At 26.3% G+C, this 22643-nt stretch overlaps 3 protein-coding genes across 3 annotated transcripts; 2 read left to right on the top strand and 1 right to left on the bottom strand.

Annotated features, from left to right (window-relative positions):
• Positions 1–3889: 3889 nt before the first annotated feature.
• On the top strand, positions 3890–7859 carry LOC112600588 (zinc finger protein 28-like). Its single transcript, XM_025347856.1, has 7 exons — positions 3890–3924; positions 3992–4130; positions 5824–5873; positions 6180–6354; positions 7135–7204; positions 7386–7650; positions 7728–7859. The coding sequence occupies exons 2-7, from the start codon at positions 4061–4063 to the stop codon at positions 7758–7760; spliced, it is 663 nt and encodes a 220-aa protein (XP_025203641.1). The 5' UTR covers positions 3890–3924; positions 3992–4060; the 3' UTR covers positions 7761–7859.
• Positions 7860–8536: 677 nt separating this feature from the next.
• LOC112600570 (probable peroxisomal acyl-coenzyme A oxidase 1) lies at positions 8537–22110 on the bottom strand. The gene is made up of 13 exons (XM_025347832.1): positions 21548–22110; positions 18964–19126; positions 17457–17625; positions 16649–16772; positions 16460–16579; positions 16100–16224; positions 15541–15704; positions 15276–15438; positions 10885–11075; positions 10648–10803; positions 10215–10320; positions 8928–9074; positions 8537–8847 (listed from the first exon to the last, which is right to left on the bottom strand). The coding sequence occupies exons 1-13, from the start codon at positions 21696–21698 to the stop codon at positions 8587–8589; spliced, it is 2040 nt and encodes a 679-aa protein (XP_025203617.1). The 5' UTR covers positions 21699–22110; the 3' UTR covers positions 8537–8586.
• LOC112600571 lies at positions 11677–14280 on the top strand. Its single transcript, XM_025347833.1, has 3 exons — positions 11677–12936; positions 13060–14007; positions 14069–14280. The coding sequence occupies exons 1-3, from the start codon at positions 12703–12705 to the stop codon at positions 14276–14278; spliced, it is 1392 nt and encodes a 463-aa protein (XP_025203618.1). The 5' UTR covers positions 11677–12702; the 3' UTR covers positions 14279–14280.
• Positions 22111–22643: the final 533 nt, after the last annotated feature.

Raw genomic sequence — 22643 nt, 5'->3', positions numbered from 1 at the left:
TAACACCTAAGGACAATTTCATGATCATTTAAAAAAATATATTAAAAATGCATAGCCGATTTTTTTGAAGTGTTCGATATTCAAAAGTTGAGGTACATAATTTCATTTAAATTAAAAAAAAATGATTTTACCAATTTTTTTGTGATTCATTGAATATGATCCATAAGGACTTGACATTTACTATAAAAGCTACTAGTATCATACAAATCAATGCATATTGTATAATAAATAATAATATAATATCATAAATAATGACAAATGACAATAATAAGGGGGTATCTTAAGAAGTATTGTGTACCAAAATGTTTTTTTAAATATTATATTTTATCTAATGGCGGCAATGAATTATGGTACACGACCTAGGTATAAAACAGACAGATATAGTGGTTTTTACCAAAAATCTATGATAATATTAATATTATTGTTTGTTATATTTTTAGATGTTGGTTCCAAACTTCCAACAATCCAATCAATCTAAAATTCCATGTGTCCGTTAGACTACCTATGACTTTTTAATTTTTAATAGTTATTAGAATTTTGTTATTTCCTGCCTATAGTTAATATTTATTATAAAAGAAAATAGTATTAGCATTAATAATTTGCTATTACTACAATTATAGTGATTGTTTTTTTTTTTAACTCACCGTTTCTAGAGTTTAGTTTAATATAACAATGTATATTTATTACTTAATTGCATAACTACAAATCTTTACATTACTGAATGACTGTTTTCATATTATAATAATTAATGAGCCAGGTGAGCAAAATTAAATATTAGTAGATGGTTAACTCTTAACATTTATGATGTAAATTTAACTTCAATGTAAACACTGTGGAACTTTTTTATTGTTTAATATTTAGTAAATTAAAGTACTTACATTATGAGTCAACAAATTGAATGTAATGCTGTAAAGAGATGGTTTGGTTTTAAAAGAAAAACAAACTCGTTTTACTTAAAATATTAATACAAATAATAAAAGTTCAATTAATTATAGCAACTTTCAAAATGTAAGTTTTAATTATGTTAATATCAGTGTTAAAGTAATGCATTTTTAATAATATCTGGAAATTGTGCTTTCGCAAACCTGCTTTCATAAAGTGTGCCTTACAAGACAACTTTGTGATAGACTTGTATAATACATGTCAACTAAATGTTGTATGAGTAGTTAAAATATAAATATATTACAATTTACAACATTTCCCTGTTACACTTAATTCATATAATATACTTAATACTTAAATACAAATAGCAATATATCAACTAGCTAGTTTAAAAAATATACCTACTTATGCCATACATAATAAATCAATGTAGAATGTTTGTATACTCTACTAAATGTTTAAAATCTTACTTTATTTTTTGGACATATATTATAGACAATCAAAATTATGACACCTAAGAAAAAGCCGAGGAAAAATCTTTGTACTAAAACATGTGCTAAGTATTACAAGTTTTTCTATAAGAACAAAACAAAGGATTCCAATTCAAAAAAAGGTTTATTTTTTGTTATTATTCAATTAAAATAATTATTTAAGTTAAATTTAACATTTTTAGGTGAATGTAGGACTTCAATTCCTGTTTTAAATACTTTAAAAGATGACAAAAATTGTATGTTGTAAGTATCTATGAATATTAATTTGAGTGAATATACTAATTTATTATTTATTAAATGATTCAAATGATTGAATAATTCATATATTGTATGATTATGATTTTATCGCACGTGTTACTCCCACATCTCACAAATGTACAATATAAATAATTTGACGTTAAGATTATTATATATTATTATCTAAGGCATCTCTGAAGATTCTAGTGATATTTTAATTTTAAAGCAAGTTATGATCATTTAAAATTTTAAAAATATATTAAAGTTTTAAAGTACTTATAAATAATTAAATTATCTAGACAGAGACAAAAGATGATAGTATAGGATCCACCAAACTATTTTTGTTACATTGCATGTAATGTATTTTTATATTTGTTTTCTAAATGATAAATTAGTATACGTTTAAATGTTGTATTTACTTATTTCATATATTATGTATAAAACATAAGTATGTTGTATGTATCATGATATTCAGTAGAACCTCGATTATCTGTCAAGACTGGGCCCTAGACTTACAGTTAAGCAATAGATAATTATTCTTTATTTTTTAATTATTTAATTACTTACTTAAATTAAATTAAATGGTTTGATAGCCATCAATTGTTCAGTAAATCACAAATCATTTTCTCTTAAAACTGCGTGGGGGATTACTAGGAAGCGAGTTGGATGCAAGTTCAACGATTAAAAGATTAAAATGAAACCATAATTTAGAGCAACATTTAAATAGATAATTAAAGGAGTTTTTTTAATATCAATAATAGTTGTTTGGCTAACATCATAAATTTATGCATTGCTTATTGCACTTTCTCCCTTTCATAACACTTAATGTTTTCCAATTTTTGAGAAAAAAGATACTTTTGTGCTATCATTCTTCATTAATTATTTTTAACCTTGCACAATACAATACAAATACATTAATACACATGAAACAAAAAACACATACGTTATAAACACATGTGTAATAAGTAATAACTGACTTTTCAATACAAAGATATGTTCTCAATAACTATAGACTGTTTTTATTTCACCTATAAAACGTACATATAATTTATTTAGTTTATATTGCCTGAAAATTTTGGTTAAATCAGCTTTCACATAAGGTGATAAAATTTTGCTGCAACATGCAAAGTGTGGCAGTTAATTAAGTAATAAAATAGTTAATTGAGAGACACATAAATACATAATCGAGGTTCTACTATATCTATTTTAATATATTATATTTTTGTATAATTATTTTATTAATTGTGTTGTATATTATTATTTCTATATTAAGGTATTTACAAAATTATTGTTTTTTAGATTAAAGAAAGAAAGAAAAAAAAGAAGGAAATTTAAAAAAAAGGTTGTTTTCTTTAAAAAATATAGTTTTAAATATTATATTTTATTTACTAATTTAAAATTGTTGTGTTGTTTATTTTAGATACAAAATAATAAAAATTTAAAAGACAATAAAGCTAAGTTTAATATAGATAATAATTGTAATATTCAGTTAAACAAGGACAATAAATTGTTTTCTTATGGTTTAAATAAATGCAAGAAAAAAGTTTATAAATCTGATAGAAGTTTGTATTTATTTTTTACTGATCAATTTAAATTTATTAATTAACTAATTATATTATTTGATTATATTTTTAGAGTTAGCTATCATTAGAATTGTGATTAATTTAGTGAATGACAGACTTAGTTCATCAATGTATGTATAATAATTATAACTTAAGTTTTTAAAAACTATTGTGATAATTAGTTAAATCTAAATATCAATATTGGTTAATTTTTTTGAATATATTTTAACAATGATGTTATTATAATAATTTTTATTTTATATTATTCATTGTGATACTAAAATTAGTCAACTAATTAGCATAGTTATATTATTAAAATGCATAAACGTGCCTGGGTACTATCTAAACTGAAAATAGTAATTAAAATTTTTTGTTTTTCCAAGAGCTTGGGGGTTTTGCATTCATAAACCGCACAATGTCTTGTAAATTATAACGCAGACACTGCTGCGGAAAGAGTTAAATTAAATATTCTTCCCGTTAAATATTATACTTTTACTTTCTTTATTTTATAAATATTTTTATTAGTTACTTAAAAATAGTGTTATCTAGATAAGAAAAATGTTAAATTTAGCTATTTAGTAAAAATATTATAGTAAAGGGATTTAACTTAAAATATTATTATTAAAAAATTAACTATAATATCTAAATATTATTACAATATCACAATATTTTTATTATTATTATTATTATTTTTTTGTAGATTTATACCACAAGTAAAAATTATTATTAAGAAAAAGGATGAAAAGCCCAAGGTTGTAACTCTTTTGTAAATACAAATTTAAGAGAAAAGTATTTAAAATACATTTTTGTTAACTTTAGATTTCAAGTACAAATATTTTGAAAACTGATAATGTTGAGGTATATACAGATAATAGACATTATAATGAAATGAATAAGCGCTTCAAATGTCCTTTGGCTTGTCATAAGCACAAGAAAAAGACTCGCAAAGCTTTCAAGGGTTAGTATTTATTATCAAATTAAATTTTTTTGAAAATGTTTTATTTATTAAGTTATGATGAATCATAAATATTACCATTGTTTAGAAATATTTTATGCTCTGTAAATTATCAGTTTTTATTTTACAATATTATAAGTATAAAATAGTGATCACGGTCATTAGATATTCACTAATAAATTATTAGTAATAATAATTATTATAGTTTTTACCTTTAGTTATTGTTATCAATGAAGAATAACAATATTGTTTACTACATATTTATAATTATTTAATTATCTACAATATACTAAAGCAGGGGTCTCCAAACTTTTTTTATCCAAGGGCCACATAAAATAAAAAAAAGCTCTTACCGGGCCAAAATGTATGAATACATTTAATTTTCGTATATAATTTATAAATTACAGCTAATACAGCTGATAATTGCTCGTATGCGCGATAACGACTATGAAAACTAAGTACATATATTTTTAGGATATTTTCTGTTATTTGGCGGGCCGGTAAAAACTTATTCGGGGGCCGCATCCGGCCCGCGGGCCATAGTTTGGAGACTCCTGTACTAAAGTAATGTGCAAAATAAGTATAAGTTTCAATCATCTATTTTATTAATTACGAGGCATGTCCACAAAGTAACAGTACAGTTCGGCTTTCGTGCTGTGATAATTTTTTTTTCCAAAAGTTGACAATACTAAGTAGTAGTGGGGATCTCCTGAACTCAACAAACACTGTCAATCCACGTCATTTCCAAAACTTGCCTCGTAATGTTTGTTTCTATGAATAATGTCAATAAGAAATCCCGCCAAATGCAAAGTGTGCTAGAGTTCCTTGAGTGATTTGAATTAAAAGGTGAGAATTTTCTGAGTTCCATTGTGACTAGTGATGAAACATGGGTGGCTCATTACACCCCTGAGACAAAAATACAATCATCACGGTGGCGACACACTGGTTCCCCTTTTTTAGTTTTAAACCATAATTTCGGCCCAAAAAATCATATCAGTTGTGTTTTGGGACTGAAAAGAGGTAATTTTGATTGATTTTTTGCCTCAAGGGGAGACAATTATTACAGCACGATACTGTTAGACCTTACAAAAATTAAAGAGACAATTCATAACAAACAAAGAAGAATGTTTATGAAGGGAATGTGTTTGTTGCACGACAACGCCCGCCCGCATATGGCAAACGTCACCAAGACTCGTTTGAACTCATTTGGTTGGAACATTTTAAACCACTCCATATTCCTCTGATCTAGCGCTTTCAGATTTTCATCTTTTTACCTTCCTGTTGACTTACATGAATAGAATAAAATTTCAAACCAATGAGGAGGTGAAATAAGAATTCTTGAAGTAGACGAAAGAGATGGCGGGAGAGTTCTATGAGAAGGCATCAAAAAGCTTGTGCCACGATTTACGAAATGCATTGAACGGGAAGATGACTATGTGGAAAAATAAATAATATGTATACCTACAATGTCCTATAATTTTTTTTTAAATACAAAAATTGAGTACTCTGTCTTTCTGGATATGCCTCATATAATATGCAATTGAATACATGTATTCAGTTCCACCACTAGCGGAGATGATTGACTTAACATTTTATAGAAGGACCCTCAAATTCTCAGTTGTGTATTGCATGCACTATATAATAATTTAGTTAATTATTTAATTATTTTGGCAAATAACTTTTTATTTTTTTTTAGGTAAAAAGTGCAAGAAAAAAAATATTATGAAAAAAAAATTATATTCTAAGGTTTGTTCTTGATTGAATATTTTTAATTTTATTTAAATTTAAAATAAATTCTTTATTTGTTGACTAGAAAGACATAATAATTTTCTTAATTTTGATATTGTGTGAATTTAGTTATATTTCTATTTTATAATATATAATAACATTCTATAATCAATCTATTTTGTATGACTGTATTCAATGAAAATTATATAAATAAAAAAAAATAATGCGTTAACAAATTTGTTGTATAATATTTTTGTAAGTTTCAATATAGAAGATTCAAATCAAACTTTCTAATTATTATGTCGTTTTGATGAATGTTTTTAGAATGTAATCCAAGAAAAAATATCTTCAAATAAAGCCAAAATAGAACAACAGAAATCGGTTACAACCAGTAAAAAGTATCTGGAAAATGATACTGTTAAAGACTGTGAAGACTCTGATTGTGATATTTTCAAAAAGTATTTTGAATTTCTCTCTGCTCACTCAATTGATGATAAAGGTCTGTTTTTCAACAATTAATTTATTATTAAATATTATAAATGCTTTAAGTTATTCCATGTACAAAATTGTATCAATTGTTATCAAAATACAATATTTGCTAGTAAGACCTAAGTAAAAATAATTGTCAATTCATTATAAGAATAGAATGCATATTTTGAAATATTACTCATATATAGGACTGTGAATTTAATGCACTAAAAAACCTTAAAAAATACCAAAAAAATGCAATGAAATATGCACTTAAAATACCAAAAATTATAATATAAAATTCATTTAAAATGGTTTTTAATTTTATGTCTGAAAGAATGATAGTAGTTTATATAGTTACTAAATTTTTGACATTGAATACTGGAAAAATGTCTGTTGTTTGCAATATTTATTCTGGTATATTTATAGTTAGATCTAAATAGTTTAGAAATTCTTATAAAACACATTACTATAAAATATTGCTCCAGTAATTTGTAGCATTTTATTTTATTTTAAAAAACATGAAATTAATAGTTTAAAACTTTCATAGAAGATTTGTGATTATTCACTTTGTTTTAAATATTTATTGCGTTAGGTATTAACTGAAAATCAATTGTTGCTATCATTAGGATATCTGGTATCCTGTATAATATTAACAAACATTTTGTATTTAAGATTGCGGCTAAAATTACATTTCTTCGAATAATGTTTATATTAAATGAATTGCATACAACTTTTTAATAATCTGTAGAATATTTATTTTTTATCAAAAAATGATCAATAATATATTTTTATTGTATTAAAATTTTAGATGTGAACGCCTTTAAGACTACTTGTTTTTCAAAAAAATTGAAAGATAATGAAGAATTGTGCCATACTAGGTATCTAATAGTTCATAATAAATAATAATGTATACAAATGTATTCTTATTATTTCATATGTAGTAATAATAATTTTAAAATTAATAACTATTTATCTTTGTAGAAATAATACATTGGTTGAAAAATTTAAGGAGCAAAAGATTATTAAGAGTAATAATAATAATTTATCTAAACATTACAGAATGCACACCGGTGAGAAGCCTTATGCGTGTGACGTTTGTAGCCGATGTTTTTCACAGTCATCAAGTTTGGTCCGTCACTACAGAACGCACACCGGCGAGAAACCTTATGCGTGTGACGTTTGTAGCGTTTCGTTTTCGTATAACAGTTCGCTAGTTAAACATTTTAGAAAGCACACCAATGAAAGCCCATCCGTGATAACAAACGTTTTTGATGAATCATCAAATATGCAACAAATTACTTTGGAAAATGTTCATAAAAAGCATGTAAGTGAAAACCTGTATTCTTGCGAGGTTTGCGATAGAAAATTCGCAGATTTAAGTACCTCAATCGTACATTATAGAACGCATGCCAGCGAAAGTATCTACCAGTGTAGTATGTGTGAAAAGTTGTTCTTAACATCCACTGAATGTACGAAGCATATGTGGTTGATACACCGAGACAACTATTTTTAAACGCATTATCAATATGTACGTCGTCTTCCATCTCATAGAAGAATGTCATAACAAATATTTTCTTTTAGAAAAGTCGTGATTCATAAAATATGTGTAAAAAAAATATGTTTTATTCGTATGTAGGTATCTATGTTATTATTTATTTTGTTAAAGTTCATATTTTTTTCATCAATATCTTTCTTTTTTATGATGAATTTTCAAACTATATTAATTTATGTACGAAGTATTAGAAAGAAAAATTTTCAGTGCAACAAAAACAATCGCGTGGAAAACGTTTTCACAATTTTCAAAGTCAATCTTTTAAAAAAATTAATATTTTTTATAAATTTGATTAAATTGTTCATTTATCACATTAATTGTAACCAATAAGTTCAAATACTATAACTTTGGATTCATATTTGTTTTATTTATAATTACTAAATTAATTATAGAAATCAGTTTAACACCATTGATTTTTAACTATTTCAAATATTTCTTAACTGCAGTCATTGTGCTATGATTCTCTATCTGACGTACTTACTTTATTTATTTATTACAAATATAAATTATGTTTTTATTAAATTACATTTATATTATTCCTAAGACTTAAAATAAATACGTTTTAATTAACATTTTTGTTTGCATTTAATTAATAATTTTAGAAAAGTATTCATTAACATATCCTCAAGTTTTATTTTCTTTGTATAGGTACAAAGAATAACATTCATATTATTATGTTAAAAATGCATCTGGAATAATGAATTTAATTTATATGTTAGATTTTAAAAACGGTTTTAAGTACAGCTCAAATGAACGATTCACTGGTGCTTTGTTCAGGGGGCTTTTATTGGCTTCTGCCAAAAGCCGTTCGTATACGTTTCCATCATAGCAGCCTAACGCAGAGTCTAATATTTCGTCTCGAATGTCAAAACTGTCTACTAGACCAACTGCATTGGGTCTAATGCGTTTTAAAGAGTCTTCTAATAAGCATTGTATTGAATGTATGTTACTCGGTTTCAGATTGGAATGCTGAAATTTATGTACATAGTAAATACAATGGTTGTAATAAAATAAAAGCGCAGAACGAGCTGATGAAAAATCATATTTACCTGTAGAAAATCACCAAGTTTATTTAATATCCACTGCGCACAAATTAGCTCACCGAGTTGAGTAAGCACGCTCTTTAATTCTGGTGAAAATTGATTTGTTTCAATCGTTTTTACATAAATATCGATCACAAACGCTCTGCAATGCGCCTATAAAAAAAAAAAAATATTTTTATTTAAAAAAAACTATATATAATTATTTTAATTGAAACAAATTATATTTAATATATGCATTAGTCTATATTTTTTAATGCAAACCCAGTTTTTAACAACATAATAGATTTACTTAATTTTTTTTGTAATTTGACATCTTATATCCAATAACCATAGATACTTAAAGTTTTCCCAAGCATTATCAATCAACATCGTATAATTTTTAAAATATTTTGACTTTTGAGTTATTTATAAACATTTGACATATTTAATTTTTTTGAGTTCTATAGTGAAGCGATGAATGTATAATTTTACAATGGTGTTTTTTTGTTTGTATACTCAATAGAAAGTTGAAAAATTATTCAATTTTCAAAATTGCCTGAACTTTTAAAAATATTCGAATACACAAAACAAAAAAATTAAGGAAAAAGGGATTTTTACACAAATCTAGTTTTTGATAAAATTAAATTTATTTATTTATTGGTATAACTCAAATAACCGTAAATACTTGACATTTTCACCAAATTTATCATTTTCTATGCATAATTATATAATAATTTTCAAAATATAATACTTTTTAAGTTATTTATAGATATTTGAAATTTTCCATTTTTAAAAAAAAATTTATAAATACCTTCCAATAAAAAATTATTTGCTGAGTAAGAATGCTTAAAATTAAAAACAAATTTATTCTGAAACCAACGAATCTTTAAAATAAATAAACACGAATTTTCGTAGATATTTTAGATTCAAATTTGAACGATAGTAATAATAAAATAAATTACTTTACCAATTCTAAAAAAAACGTAGGTATCTTGAAATTACTTAGGTTAAGGTGACAAACCGTTTTCACTCAGAATCGTTCTTTGTATGATTTAGGTAATTCATTGTTAAATTTAAATGTTACGCATACATTACAGTAGTCAGTAACTATTTCTCAATAATTAAGTATACACTTACAGTATTTCAAAGTTTCAAAGCAGTTATCTAGTTTTATACTTTCATTATTTTTTATTTAAAATGCAATTTTAACGTATTTACGTATACTCTATTATAATAATAATTTATGAATTATGGATTTAATATTATATTTATTGGTAATGTTAAGTTTGTTTTAAATAATTTATTTTAACATACTTCGGATGCTTGTGTAAGTTTAATGGATGTTCGATTCCAAGCATCTTCTTGAGTCATTCCAGAATCAATCAGTCGTTTTATTGTGAAGTAACAGTCGTCGATTTTACTACAAAAGAATATTCTTGAGAATTACATATTTTACTTGTACTCGTAACTTGTGTATCATAGTTATATTACTTATATTGTTGCATTTACATATTAAATATAATATAAATTTAAAGCTATATATAGCCCTATTCTGAAATAGGGTGTTATTTAAATAAATTACTATTAATCAAATTAAATTTTACTCTTAATACATTTTAATAACTAATTATTGAACCAATTTTTCAAACATAATTATCAATTGTAGGTACCTACTTGTAAAAAAGTTATTTAAATAACTGTAAATACAATTTTTCTAAATTCTGTCTATAATACGATAATAATATACCTTCCGGCAACTTGGAAAAATGCATTGGTCATACAGTCTAACACCGTTGTCCAAGGTGATTGTTTTAAGTTTTTGTATTTTTCCAAGTAAGATAGTGTTTCTAATGTTGACATGTCGTTTCCCATTTGCACGTTTTCGTACGATTTCATCAAAAATCTGTTTATTTCAAAACACAGCTTTATAAGCTTTAATACATTCGTTTGTAAACTGAAAACAGTAAACCGTAAAACGCCTCACCTAGCTGTTTGCAAAAGTAGTACCGTGTTTTCACCTTCGTAAGTTTCTGTTGCAGTAGAAAGGGAATAGATGTTCGGCAGACTGCTGCAGTTCATATATCCATGACCGCCACACGCCAAACGACAAGACGTTACGCTAGTAGATGCATCGGTTGTGCCGACAGCTTTTAGACAACAGGCCATAGCATGTAGCTGCAGTATATTATATATAAAATGCATATATATGTAATATTTACAAGATTCTGTTTAAAACTTTTATTATTTTTTGTATAGGATATTTCAAAGTGTTATTGATGGCACGTAGCATATTTTCCTAATTAAAAATGTGTTTCGAAAGTCTACGAATATATTTTTAAATATAATAACAGTGCCTATACTTCGCTTGAGCTTATAATTAGACGGCGGACAGCTTAATATTATTTGTGCGTTAAACTTCGTTGTCCAAATTCCTGTACACGACGACGACCACATATTAGATACCTATGCGAGAAGCGGTAGGTATGGCAGAGGAATGTAGTTTTATTTGCGCGTATTTAAAGTCATAATATTAAATTGTATGGAGACGGAGTATACCTACATTTTTTGCCTTATTGATCAATTTTACGATTTATGTAAAGTCCTACAAAACAGATTCTTACAAACTGCCAGATTATTAATCCTATATGTGCCGGGGTGCCTTTACTATTTATATATGATGGCAGGGAATCGAGAAAATTAACGCCAAATCAGTTTTATGATATAATAACAATATGCACATGATATAATTTTTTCTAGTTAATGTTTTTTGGAAATAACCTTTTGTGGTTAAAATTAATTTAGTAATTAATTTATTAATTTTTTTTTTAGTGTTAATTTTCGAGAAATGTTTAGAGAGTAAATTTATAAAAGCTGTATAGGACGTAAGAATTTTCTATATTAGCACCCGTGTAGAGAGATTTCTTACAGTTTAAATAATTAGTAAATCATCGAGCGCTTCAATCCGTTACAAAATGTTACCTACACTAACTTTAACGATTTTTTTTTTTTTTTTGCTACACATAAATTAAACGTTCTGAAATCTTGGGTGAAAGTTTTCTTAACTCAATTGAGACTGGAGATGAAAAATGGATCTTTTTGGACCAGAGAGGAAAATAATTGGTTAATTTCATGTTTAAAGAGACCATTATTAATGTTGTTTATCATACTGAAAGACCCTTAAGAGGTTGAAAAAAAAATAAAAAGAATTTCGGAGCTGATTTGTGATAACGCTTGTAAACCTCATGTCTTCATATCCGCCGGTTGTCGTTTGCGCATCACTATTGTTATTTTTGACCTTTTTTGTAAGACAGTTGCGCATCGTTTATTTTTGGGTTATACATCGTTTGCGCATCGATCGTTTAAAAGGTCGTACATCATTTGCGCATCAATATTATTTAACAATAGAACTGAAAAAAAAGGTGTATACCCGCGGCCGTATATCATTTGCGCATCGTCTGTTTACCTGTGCGAAAATATCTAACTTATTTTCAAATATTGTATAGGTATTTTTGTTTTAAAATATATATAATATAAATATAATAATACGATATAGCATGAGATTAACAACTAAAGTGTACGGGTTTCCATTTTATTATCCATTTTTATCGCATAAGTATATCAAGTTCCGGCAGCGTCGTCGATGCCTCAAAAAAAAAAAAAAAAAAAGATAGTAGATTACTGGATAGTAACACTCGTTAGACGCTGTCGAGACGTACGCGTGACACACGAGACGTAAACGGTTCGGTAATCGGTACATTATAATATTATACAATATTTTTTTGACTTTTGAGTACATGTAAAAATGAATCAATTAAAATTCGTTAATTCAAATCGTGGAAAAGCTGCAGCCATTTTCCAAAAGTATTTTTATACAGAAAGGAAAATTCTGAAAAATGGTGAGATTATATTTATGTGTCCAAAAAAAGATTGCTATGCCTCAATAAAAATTGATGAACACCGAAGTACGGTGTTAGAAATACGCGGAGAACACACACGCCATCTCCAATTGACGGATTCGGAGATAGAAAAACACGAAGTAAGTCAAAATAAGAATTATAAATTAATCAGAAATTGGAAATAACATATTCATAATAATATATAGTATACATGAAATGTTGTTAAAATAATCTAATTTATATAATTAATTAATTTTTTTCAGATTAAAAACACCGTAAAGAGGAAAGCTACTGAAGAAATATCAACAAGACCTAACAAAATTATACGGAAAGCAATATCCGAAGCAGATCATGTGACGCTTAATGATATTTCCAACTACAGACAACATATATATAGAAAACGAAGGAAGGTTTTACCAGTATTGCCGAAATCATATGATGAAGCTATTTCGCAATTAATTTCTCAGGAAACTATTTTAACTTTTAAAAAAGAACAATTTCTTTATATCAATGATAATAAAGTTGTATCTTTAACTTGTAAAACCAATTTAAAAACTTTATGTGACAATTCAGAACTCATTCTAGCAGACGGAACCTTCAGATATTGTCCAAGATATTTTTATCAACTGTACACGATCCATATTTATAAAAACGGGCTATACTTACCCTTAGCTTATTATTTTTTAACCGGAAAAACAACAAACGATTATATTGAAATGTGGCAATCTTTAATCAATTTATGTAATTCGAATAACTTAGTATTCGAACCAAAATCCATCAGAGTGGATTTCGAAAAGAGTGCACATTTAGCAATTCAGCACTGTTTTCCACTATGTGATATATATGGTTGCCGATTCCATCTAGGACAGGCTTGGTATAGAAAGCTTAATCAAGATTTCCCAGCTCTAAGAAATGAATATAAAGCTAATACTGAAGTCGGAAAATGGATTAAATATTTCTTTGGTCTATCTTTTATTTCCCCTGAAGAAGTTTCTGATCAGTTTTGTGAGTTGATCGAAATCGCTCCAAATAGTGACGTATTACATTTTAGTGATTACATATATGACAATTATATTCAAGAAAATTGTTTATTTCCACCAGAGATGTGGGCAGAAATTCCATCAACTTTACCTAAAACTACCAATGGACCTGAGGCATTTCATTCGCATTATAATGCACAATTTTACAGTACTCATCCTTCAATTTGGAAAGTATGACATTTTTATAAATTATTAATTTAATAAATTATTATATTTTGTTTTATATACTTAGGTAATAGAAACGTTGAAGGAAATACAGACAGAGACGTATGTTAAAATTAAAGATATTTCTGGTGGTATCAATCATTTACAACGGGCTCCTGAACGTCAAAAACTTGAATATATTCAAAAACATTGGCTTAAGTATACTACCGGTGAAATAAGCAGGTTTCATTTTGTAAGAATAATGGGACATTACAATATACCAAGTATTTATTTATAATATTATTATTCAACTGAGTTTTTCAACAATTTATTTATTTTATTTTTTAATTTAATTGAATACAATTTATTTTTAAATAATTTTTTCTCAAACTATATGTATATTTGTATTATAATTTATAAAATTGTAATGCTTATTGAATAAAAACTTGTGCCTATATATATTAAAATTTATCATTATCTATATAATATTAAATGTGTGTAGGTACATTTGTATACCCTTCTATTGTTTAGAATTTTGATGCGCATATGATATACGATAATTTGGTGCAGGTAAACAGACGATGCGCAAACGATAATTTTCCGCCGATGCGCAAACGATGTACGATATTTTCGCTCAGGTAAACAGACGATGCGCAAATGATATACGGCCTTCATATCTCTAGCTCACCCAGGTTTTGTGTAATTTGAATGGAATACTCACCCATATACCTACTTGGAATTCTTGGATTATCAAATTTTCATTTAATACTAAATTGAATGAGTTTTCGAGTACAAAATATAATTGTCTAACGATGAGAAAACCAAGAAGGCTGTTAAATATTGGATTCAGAAAGTGAAACAGAAGGTATTATATTATATGACTACTGACGAGGGTACTTAAAAGCTGATGCGTTGCCTTTAGAAATACAATTGCCTTGGGGCTTAGAGGCGATCATGTGAACAAATAATGACATATTTCGCATATATCTTATAAATTTTATTAAAATATATTTACTTTTTGATTAACACGTTTAATTTTAACCGTAGGTACTAAGTAGACATCCATCGTATATATCAACATTTATTTATCGTATTTCTACCACGGAAATTTATCATTCTATTAATTCCCAAATATTAGAATATTTATGTTTCTCTTATATTTATTTTTAAATGTTCTTATTTTTTTTATTTATAATAAATAATAATGTTAGAAATCAATGTAAGCAATGTAATAATTAGCTAGTACCTAATAAATTTTAAAATACAAAGTGTATTGAAGAAAATGAACGACTTACCTGCGGTAATTGATCTAAATCACCTTGTTCTAATTGCGAAGTTACTGCAGAATATTTATTCCATAGCCATTTTGCTGCAAATGTATACATTAAACTTAAAGCAATGACTGGAAACAACTTGTACTGTTGTGTTTGGTAATCTAAAATTTGAGGTTCTCGTTCACTGTTTCATAGTAAAAACACAAATATACATCAACGAGTTTAATAATAAAACATAAGATTTATATTTTCCAATATTAAAAAAAATGTAAAGATTTTAAATTACCCTGATTTAAGTTCTGATTGCCGGCGAACCGCACTATACCTCACTGCAATTGTTGCTGATTTCATTAAATGGCTAGTAACCAAACTCTTAACAATTAATACTCGTACAAATATCATTGTGCCATATGTTAATTTTTCATGAGGTGATTTTTCATAAGTTCCGTCCTAGATGAACAACCGAGAACATTTTTCTTTTTTTATATAGTCATTATAATTTATCAAATAACAATAAAAGTATGATCTTAAGTCTTAAATTTATAAAAGTGGTTAAATTATAGAAAACTAGATTATTTAGTGAAAGAAATAGTATTAATGATTATGATAAGGAAGCAAGAATATTAAGAAAGGGCTACTTTTTTAGAAGACTAATTCGAGAGTAAAAGAAAGAAGATCGTTGTTCTACGAAAGAATGTAATTGAAAGAGAGTATGTTTAAAGTATCAATTACATATAGGTAAATATTTTTATTAAAATAAATAAATAACTTTACTACAATGTAGTAAAGCTTTTACTAGACATATTTATTAAAATCAATTGATAGTTGAATTGTTTATAAATAACCTTATGAACTTTAGAATTTTTCATTAACATGTGCATTCGAGGTAATCTAACGTTGTTAAACGCCAAGTATCCATTGTTCGAGGTGTTCATGCCCATTTTACTGCCGATTTCACCAATTTTGATTCCTGATAATGATTTAAAAAATATATTATAGATACATTGTTAATTACGAAAGAATATAATTTTTAGTCATATTAATTTATAGGTATATCAGTATTACAAATATAGGCTACTTTCGTCTTTCTATTTATTATACCTAATATATTATTGTACATTTATACGCATATATATCTATATATTAGTTTACTATGAAATAAAATTACTCATTTGGACTATGATAAAATATCAATAATATAATACCAGGCATAGGCATCCATGTTTCTGAATCCCTTAATTGAACAATGAACGGATGTATCCCACGATGTATGCCTTGAGTGTAAAGTTGAGCAAGAACAATTGCGTAATTACAACTGTGTCCAACTTAAATTAATTTGAAAATATTTAAGACGAATGATTCATAGAGTAATAAATAATGTTTTTAAGACATACGTCCACCGGGCCACCATTTGTACGATGTCAATGTCGGACTATTTAAAATAAACTCTTCTGTTTCTGGATGATACGTGCATGTAGTTTCTAAGCCCCGAATAAAAGTTCCATGTCCAAGTTCAGTCTAAAATCAAAATATTTACATTTAATTTATACAACAAAAATAATAAATTTATTAGGTATATTTAAATATATAATACATGATAAAGAAATATGTCATAGGTAATAGGTATAACTTTTTAAAGTACATAATATTATAAAACCATGAAAAGCTCTGATCTTTTTCTGGTGAAAATGTTGTGAAATGAAGAATTTTACATTTAGAAAAATTGTCTTTAAAGGTGAGGGGAAATAAATACCTACATTTTCTTTCTGTCAAATATAAACACGTATAAAATTCAAAATTTTGTATATTAAAAAATAAAGAAATGTCATAGGCGAAAATGAATACCTACAAGTATTTAACAAAATATGTAATTGTTAATAAATAATAACTAATATATCTGTACTTTAGCTAACTTTAGTATTAACTACTAATAATATTATTTAACAAGTAAAGAAGCAACCTATGTTTTTACATAGACTTTAGGGTAAATAACTTTTTATGATCCTGTCTATCTGAACCTTAAAATACGAAAACATGAATCAAAAATATATGTAATGTAAGATGGATTGTGAATGTATCTTATTAAACAGGTTAAAAATCAACTAGATGGCCACAATTGGCTACTCTGATTTTGAATAGTTAAGGCTAAATAAATAGTATAAAATGAAAACATATTGTTCAATTAAAATATGTTAATATTACCTGAGCATAAGTACCCAAAATTTCATTTTTAAAGGCACGTCCAACCCACTCATCTTGCTGTTCTGGAGTACCTTGATTAATTAGAGAAGGCAAAAACATAACAGTATGAACACTAAAAGGTACATATTGTTTTATAACTGCTATATCTATTCCGTAAGTCCAAACCGCACTAATTAAAAAATAAACATAGTATAATATTAAAATGTAATTAGGAAATATCAACATTTATATTATTTTTTATTTATGATTTTATTGTCAGCTAAGGACGCTAGAGCTGGGGTATTTAGGTTTTGTAGATTATTACTAAGACTATAATGCAATTTAACAAAAAAAAAAATAATATAAAAATGTGGACTGCAATTGATCGATTTTTTCAACACAGAGTTTATAACCTAAAGTTTTTTTTTTTTTTTAATTTGATAATATTTTAAGAATTAAGAAATATGTAGTTTATTTAGCATATCTTGAAATTGTTTGTTAATTGTGATAAAAAAATACTTTCCTATACAAAGTAATCATTTTATCGAATTTTTCCAGTCAAAAAAAAGACAAAATGTTTAAATATATAATATACTTTAATATTTTTATCGTTGTAATTTTTAAGTTTTTACTTTTTTGAATGACAACATACATTTTTTATTTCATATTTTGAAGCAGAATATTTTTCGATGTAAAAATCGAAATTAGAACAAATAGTTTATTAGTTATAAACATTTAAAGTTTTGATGAGCGGAGTAGTGAGGTAAAGAGATATCCTGCAATATGTTAGTCTACTATCTTGCTCACCTAAATTTTAAATAGTTTTAATTTACGAGTATAAGACGTCTATAAATTATAATTTGTATATTAGGCACTCGTCTGAATAAATGACATTAAAACATTTCAAAAAATAATATCTACTTCAAGAATATGAAAATAAAAGTTAGGTATCTAAGTGAGTACTGCTGTACATTCGGTGTCGAAAAGGTCACTTTTATGGGTCTGTTAAATTGGGCGAGACTATTTTCGACCAAATTTAAAAAAACGCCGATTCCCTTTTCGACCAAAATAAAATTTTATGTAATGTATGTAAGAAAATAAAATAATTGGTATATAATTTTTTATAAAATTAGGGCAATTGTAGGTATAATTATATAATTTTGTTAATGATTAATAAAGTATATTTTCATAAAATGTGAAAAATTATTTAAAATATAAGAATATCTATACATATATTAACATCATTTTTATGTTAATATGTCACAAACCTACTTATGTGGTTTAAATTTTATTTTTTTATATAATATTATACATATTACATACTGGGACATTTAACATAAAAATAATATTAATATATAGATATTCTTATATTTTAAATAATTTTCTACATTTTATTTTACAACATTTTATGCATTTTATACTTTTAATTATTTTCAAAATTATATAATTATATAATTGTCCTAATTTTACTAAAAATATACACCAATTATTTTATTTTGAAATTTATAGGTATACTATTCAAACGCACCTGTTCATCTCTATTATATCGCTGTTCATAATTATTTCACATTCTTTGATCTTCTTGTACAAAATACAAGATTTTCGAATCGCTTGCTCATATTGTTCTTGGTGGCTTAGATATTCTAGAGGCACTTCATCCTTAAATTGTGGATCGCTGAGAAAAAAATCCACTAAAAATCAAAACACATAAATTTATTAATATTATGATGCGAGATGTGAGTTGGAAACTTAGAATAGTGCAACTAATAAGACAGAACTTCGCGTGTTTGAATTTTAAGTATTAATATTATCTGCAAGTAGGTAATACATTTTATTCGGTATGAAAATAAAATTGACTGTTGTTATTGTAATATATTTAATATTAACAATAATATATATAAATTAGTACAAAATAAAAATATTTTTTCCAATAAAACTATGGATTTAAAAAAATATCTGTTGCGCTACCAATAATTAAAATGTATACTACATAATACGAGTAAAACTTAGATATGACATAAAAAGTTATATTTTAACTTTAGATCGGATATATAATATAATATTATGTATTTTATTACTTGTATTAATGTAAATTTAAGTTGATAGGTAATTATAAATTTTTTTTAATACTTCTTATCCAACTTATACAACGATTTGAGGAAAAGTGCAGTTCAATATAAAATTATTGATGTATGTGATATATCTCAAATCTCAGTAGGTACCATTATTCCGGTCAGTCAATGATCAAAATCCACTGTCAAAGGATCAAGGTTTTCTTTTCTATTCTTGTATAACTATAAATACCTATAGATACAAATGTGCGATAAATAGGTATAATTTTATAAATATTATATACCTATTATGCATTTAAAAATTCCATGGTTCCTAATACTATTGCGATAATAAACAAATTCAAATTTTTTATCTGTACATATTATTTTAATTATAAATAATATAAAATATTTCTAAAATACTAAAAACTATAATATAAATAAATTTTATATTAATTCTAGTTGTAAACTCGACTTTACGTGTGAAAAATAAATAAGTGAACATAAGAATTAGAACTATAAGTATTGATTATTGGTGTATATTAGTTTTAGTGTCTCTTAGTTCATGTGAACATAAGTGTACCTTACTTTGTGAACTAATTCGACTGAGATGGATAATGAATATATGTAATTAGGATTGAATATTGCACTTAACATATTTTCAAACGTAATTTAAACTAATCTAAATTTTTCTGATATCTCTATTAATAATATCTAAAATTTTTGTCAGAATCGGTTGAATAGTTTTTGATTCTAAAAGTTACAAACAGAATGGCATTACCTTTAATTGTACCTAAATTTAAATAGCTAACAATAAATTTAATATCTGTAACCAATGTCTAACAGCAAAAACTATTCGATTTCCTTGAACCAAATTAAAATGCATATACAACCAGTGAATCACTCTATTACTTACTATAATATCTTTTTTTTTTTACAAATTTGAACCGACGGCGCCGCTGGGACTGCTTTCGCATTACTTCCGCGACGCCGAATTACTTACTAATACCTACTGGCTACTAACCTAACCTTAAGGATTACTAATATAACTTTTAATCGGTCCAATAGTTTCCGAGATTAGCGCCTTCAAACACATCAACTCTTCAACTTTATTTCAACTTTATAATGGTGAACGGACACTTTATACCTACTATCTATTTTAAAGTTGCATTTGCTTACCGCAAGCACTTTGTATAGAGTATAGATAAACCGAGATATATATTTTACAAGGTAAGATAAAATTGAATTACTCAATACACAATAGTTAAAACTTTAGATCGTGAATCATAATCGCAATCAGTAGGTACCTATGAAACACGAGTTTAGTGACACAGCAGAACAACATAACCTAGGTATAAACTCTAAAATACACTATAAATAAAACCCTTGCACTAGGTGATTACTGATTAATATGAAAAGCCGAACTATTAATAATAGAGTCAGTTAACTATCGTCTATCTGTGTTTTGTAATAACTCATAACTCAGTGAATAGCGGTGAACATTATCCAGTTATTAGTTATAGTTATTACTAATAATTAATAATAAATTATGTGATATGAACCTATAAATTTTTTCTATCTGAAATAGTATAAACTGTCCGCCATATTGACTGTTATTACTATCTAAAATAGAACAAACTATCCGCGATTTAAATTTGTTCTATGTGACCGACGACCGTACGAGGTGTTCAGGTGTTCTAAAATCCATTATAATTTTATAGTATAAAAGTATAGATTAAGTATCGTATTGAAATTATTTGATGAGAAGTACCTACCTATGTAGTAATATCAAGAAAAACTGTTATACGATAATACTCTTAAATTCACTGCATGCTATATCTAAATAATATTATATTTATCCAATGTATCTACTTCTGATTTAACTGTATAAGGTATTAGATAATAATGTGCCCGAGCAAAAGTCAAAACAATAAATATCTACTCATTTGTCCAAACAACAAATATACCTGAGAACTAGGTACTGAGTTTTGGTCAGTTTCGGCTCTTACTGCTCGTAACATAAAATATATTATAATAATGTACTATGTGTAATATAATTACCAATCTTTCGTTTTTTATCGGTGTTCTCCGCGCCACCGTTAATGAAATTCGTCAATTCCTCCATATCGAAAGTGCACGTCGTTCGTTCTCTACGCAAGTCATCATTAACGGTTTGTAGTTCAACCATCGTATCGTCTTCGTTGTTATTCATAGGTACTATGGTTTATAAAGCGAATAAAAATTATTTACACACACTTGTGGAAGTTTTTTTTTTTCAAAGAAACTTTGATCTGTGTATTATTTATGATTTATTATTAAAATTCACGACGCAAGATCTGCAGACTACAGTTCGTAAAGACCAATGACTGTCATGACATCATACAACAAATTTTTATACATCAACCGAAATTCGAATTATATTTTATGCGCTAGTGGGGTAGTGTGTATTTATTATAATAAGAAATTGTTAACAGAAGGTAAATCGGGTAAAACGTGAATTATATTGTACAGGTACGTATACTGAACTTATCGATCGCGTCAATCATTATCATAATTTATATTAAACACTATAAAGCTGTCAACCGTACAGGTGGGTTACTTAAACGAACGATGACGAACTGTTGAGCGACTTCCGCGTTCGATAATCGTATAATAAATTAAATTGAAATATGAATGGCAAAAGGAAATGAGATGGATATATTATCATTTATTATACTTAATGTTTTAACGAAGGGTCAATCGCAAAACGAATATTTAAATAATGAATAAGTAATGAGTGACGAGTGTATTTATTATAATAAAAGAAACCATACTATAACATTGTATAGGTAATAGATATATTTAAATAAGGACAGACAACAGATTTGATTATATAGGTATTTAGTTGAATTACTCAATAAATTGTTTTATCTATTTTCGCACTTTTGTCGCCTATAAAGTCGATTTGCAAGAATGTATGCTTATAGTTATAGTGATGGAAATCGGTAAAAGTGATCTAAAATCTAACGTAAATAGACGATGATAGATTTATCTTTGAATTTAAAAATTGACGTGTATATAATTTGTGGAAGACTTAATCGGCTTAAAAAGATGTCATTTGAAATGAATGATTGTATTTGCAAACATTTTGCAAAAATTTCTTTGAATCGACTGAGTC

Source organism: Melanaphis sacchari, unplaced genomic scaffold, assembly GCF_002803265.2.
Source record: "Melanaphis sacchari strain LSU unplaced genomic scaffold, SCAv2.0 Contig65_pilon_pilon, whole genome shotgun sequence".
In the NCBI taxonomy this organism is placed as follows: domain Eukaryota; kingdom Metazoa; phylum Arthropoda; class Insecta; order Hemiptera; family Aphididae; genus Melanaphis; species Melanaphis sacchari.
The sequence above is the reverse complement of the archived record's forward strand: the minus strand, read 5'-3'. Positions and strand labels throughout refer to the sequence as shown.

What these genes read in the sequence shown, in the direction of transcription:
- LOC112600588 (XM_025347856.1), top strand. Translation starts at nt 4,061, where the DNA reads ATGAATAAGCGCTTCAAATGTCCTTTGGCTTGTCATAAGCACAAGAAA. An exon ending in GACTCGCAAAGCTTTCAAGG is followed by an intron (nt 4,131 to 5,823) that starts GTTAGTATTTAT and finishes ATTTTTTTTTAG; the next exon opens with GTAAAAAGTGCAAGAAAAAA. An exon ending in GAAGAATTGTGCCATACTAG is followed by an intron (nt 7,205 to 7,385) that starts GTATCTAATAGT and finishes TAAACATTACAG; the next exon opens with AATGCACACCGGTGAGAAGC.
- LOC112600571 (XM_025347833.1), top strand. Translation starts at nt 12,703, where the DNA reads ATGAATCAATTAAAATTCGTTAATTCAAATCGTGGAAAAGCTGCAGCC. An exon ending in CGGAGATAGAAAAACACGAA is followed by an intron (nt 12,937 to 13,059) that starts GTAAGTCAAAAT and finishes AATTTTTTTCAG; the next exon opens with ATTAAAAACACCGTAAAGAG. An exon ending in CTCATCCTTCAATTTGGAAA is followed by an intron (nt 14,008 to 14,068) that starts GTATGACATTTT and finishes TTATATACTTAG; the next exon opens with GTAATAGAAACGTTGAAGGA.
- LOC112600570 (XM_025347832.1), bottom strand. Translation starts at nt 21,698, where the DNA reads ATGAATAACAACGAAGACGATACGATGGTTGAACTACAAACCGTTAAT. An exon ending in AACATGGATGCCTATGCCTG is followed by an intron (nt 16,225 to 16,459) that starts GTATTATATTAT and finishes AATCATTATCAG; the next exon opens with GAATCAAAATTGGTGAAATC. An exon ending in CTACTTTTGCAAACAGCTAG is followed by an intron (nt 10,804 to 10,884) that starts GTGAGGCGTTTT and finishes TGAAATAAACAG; the next exon opens with ATTTTTGATGAAATCGTACG.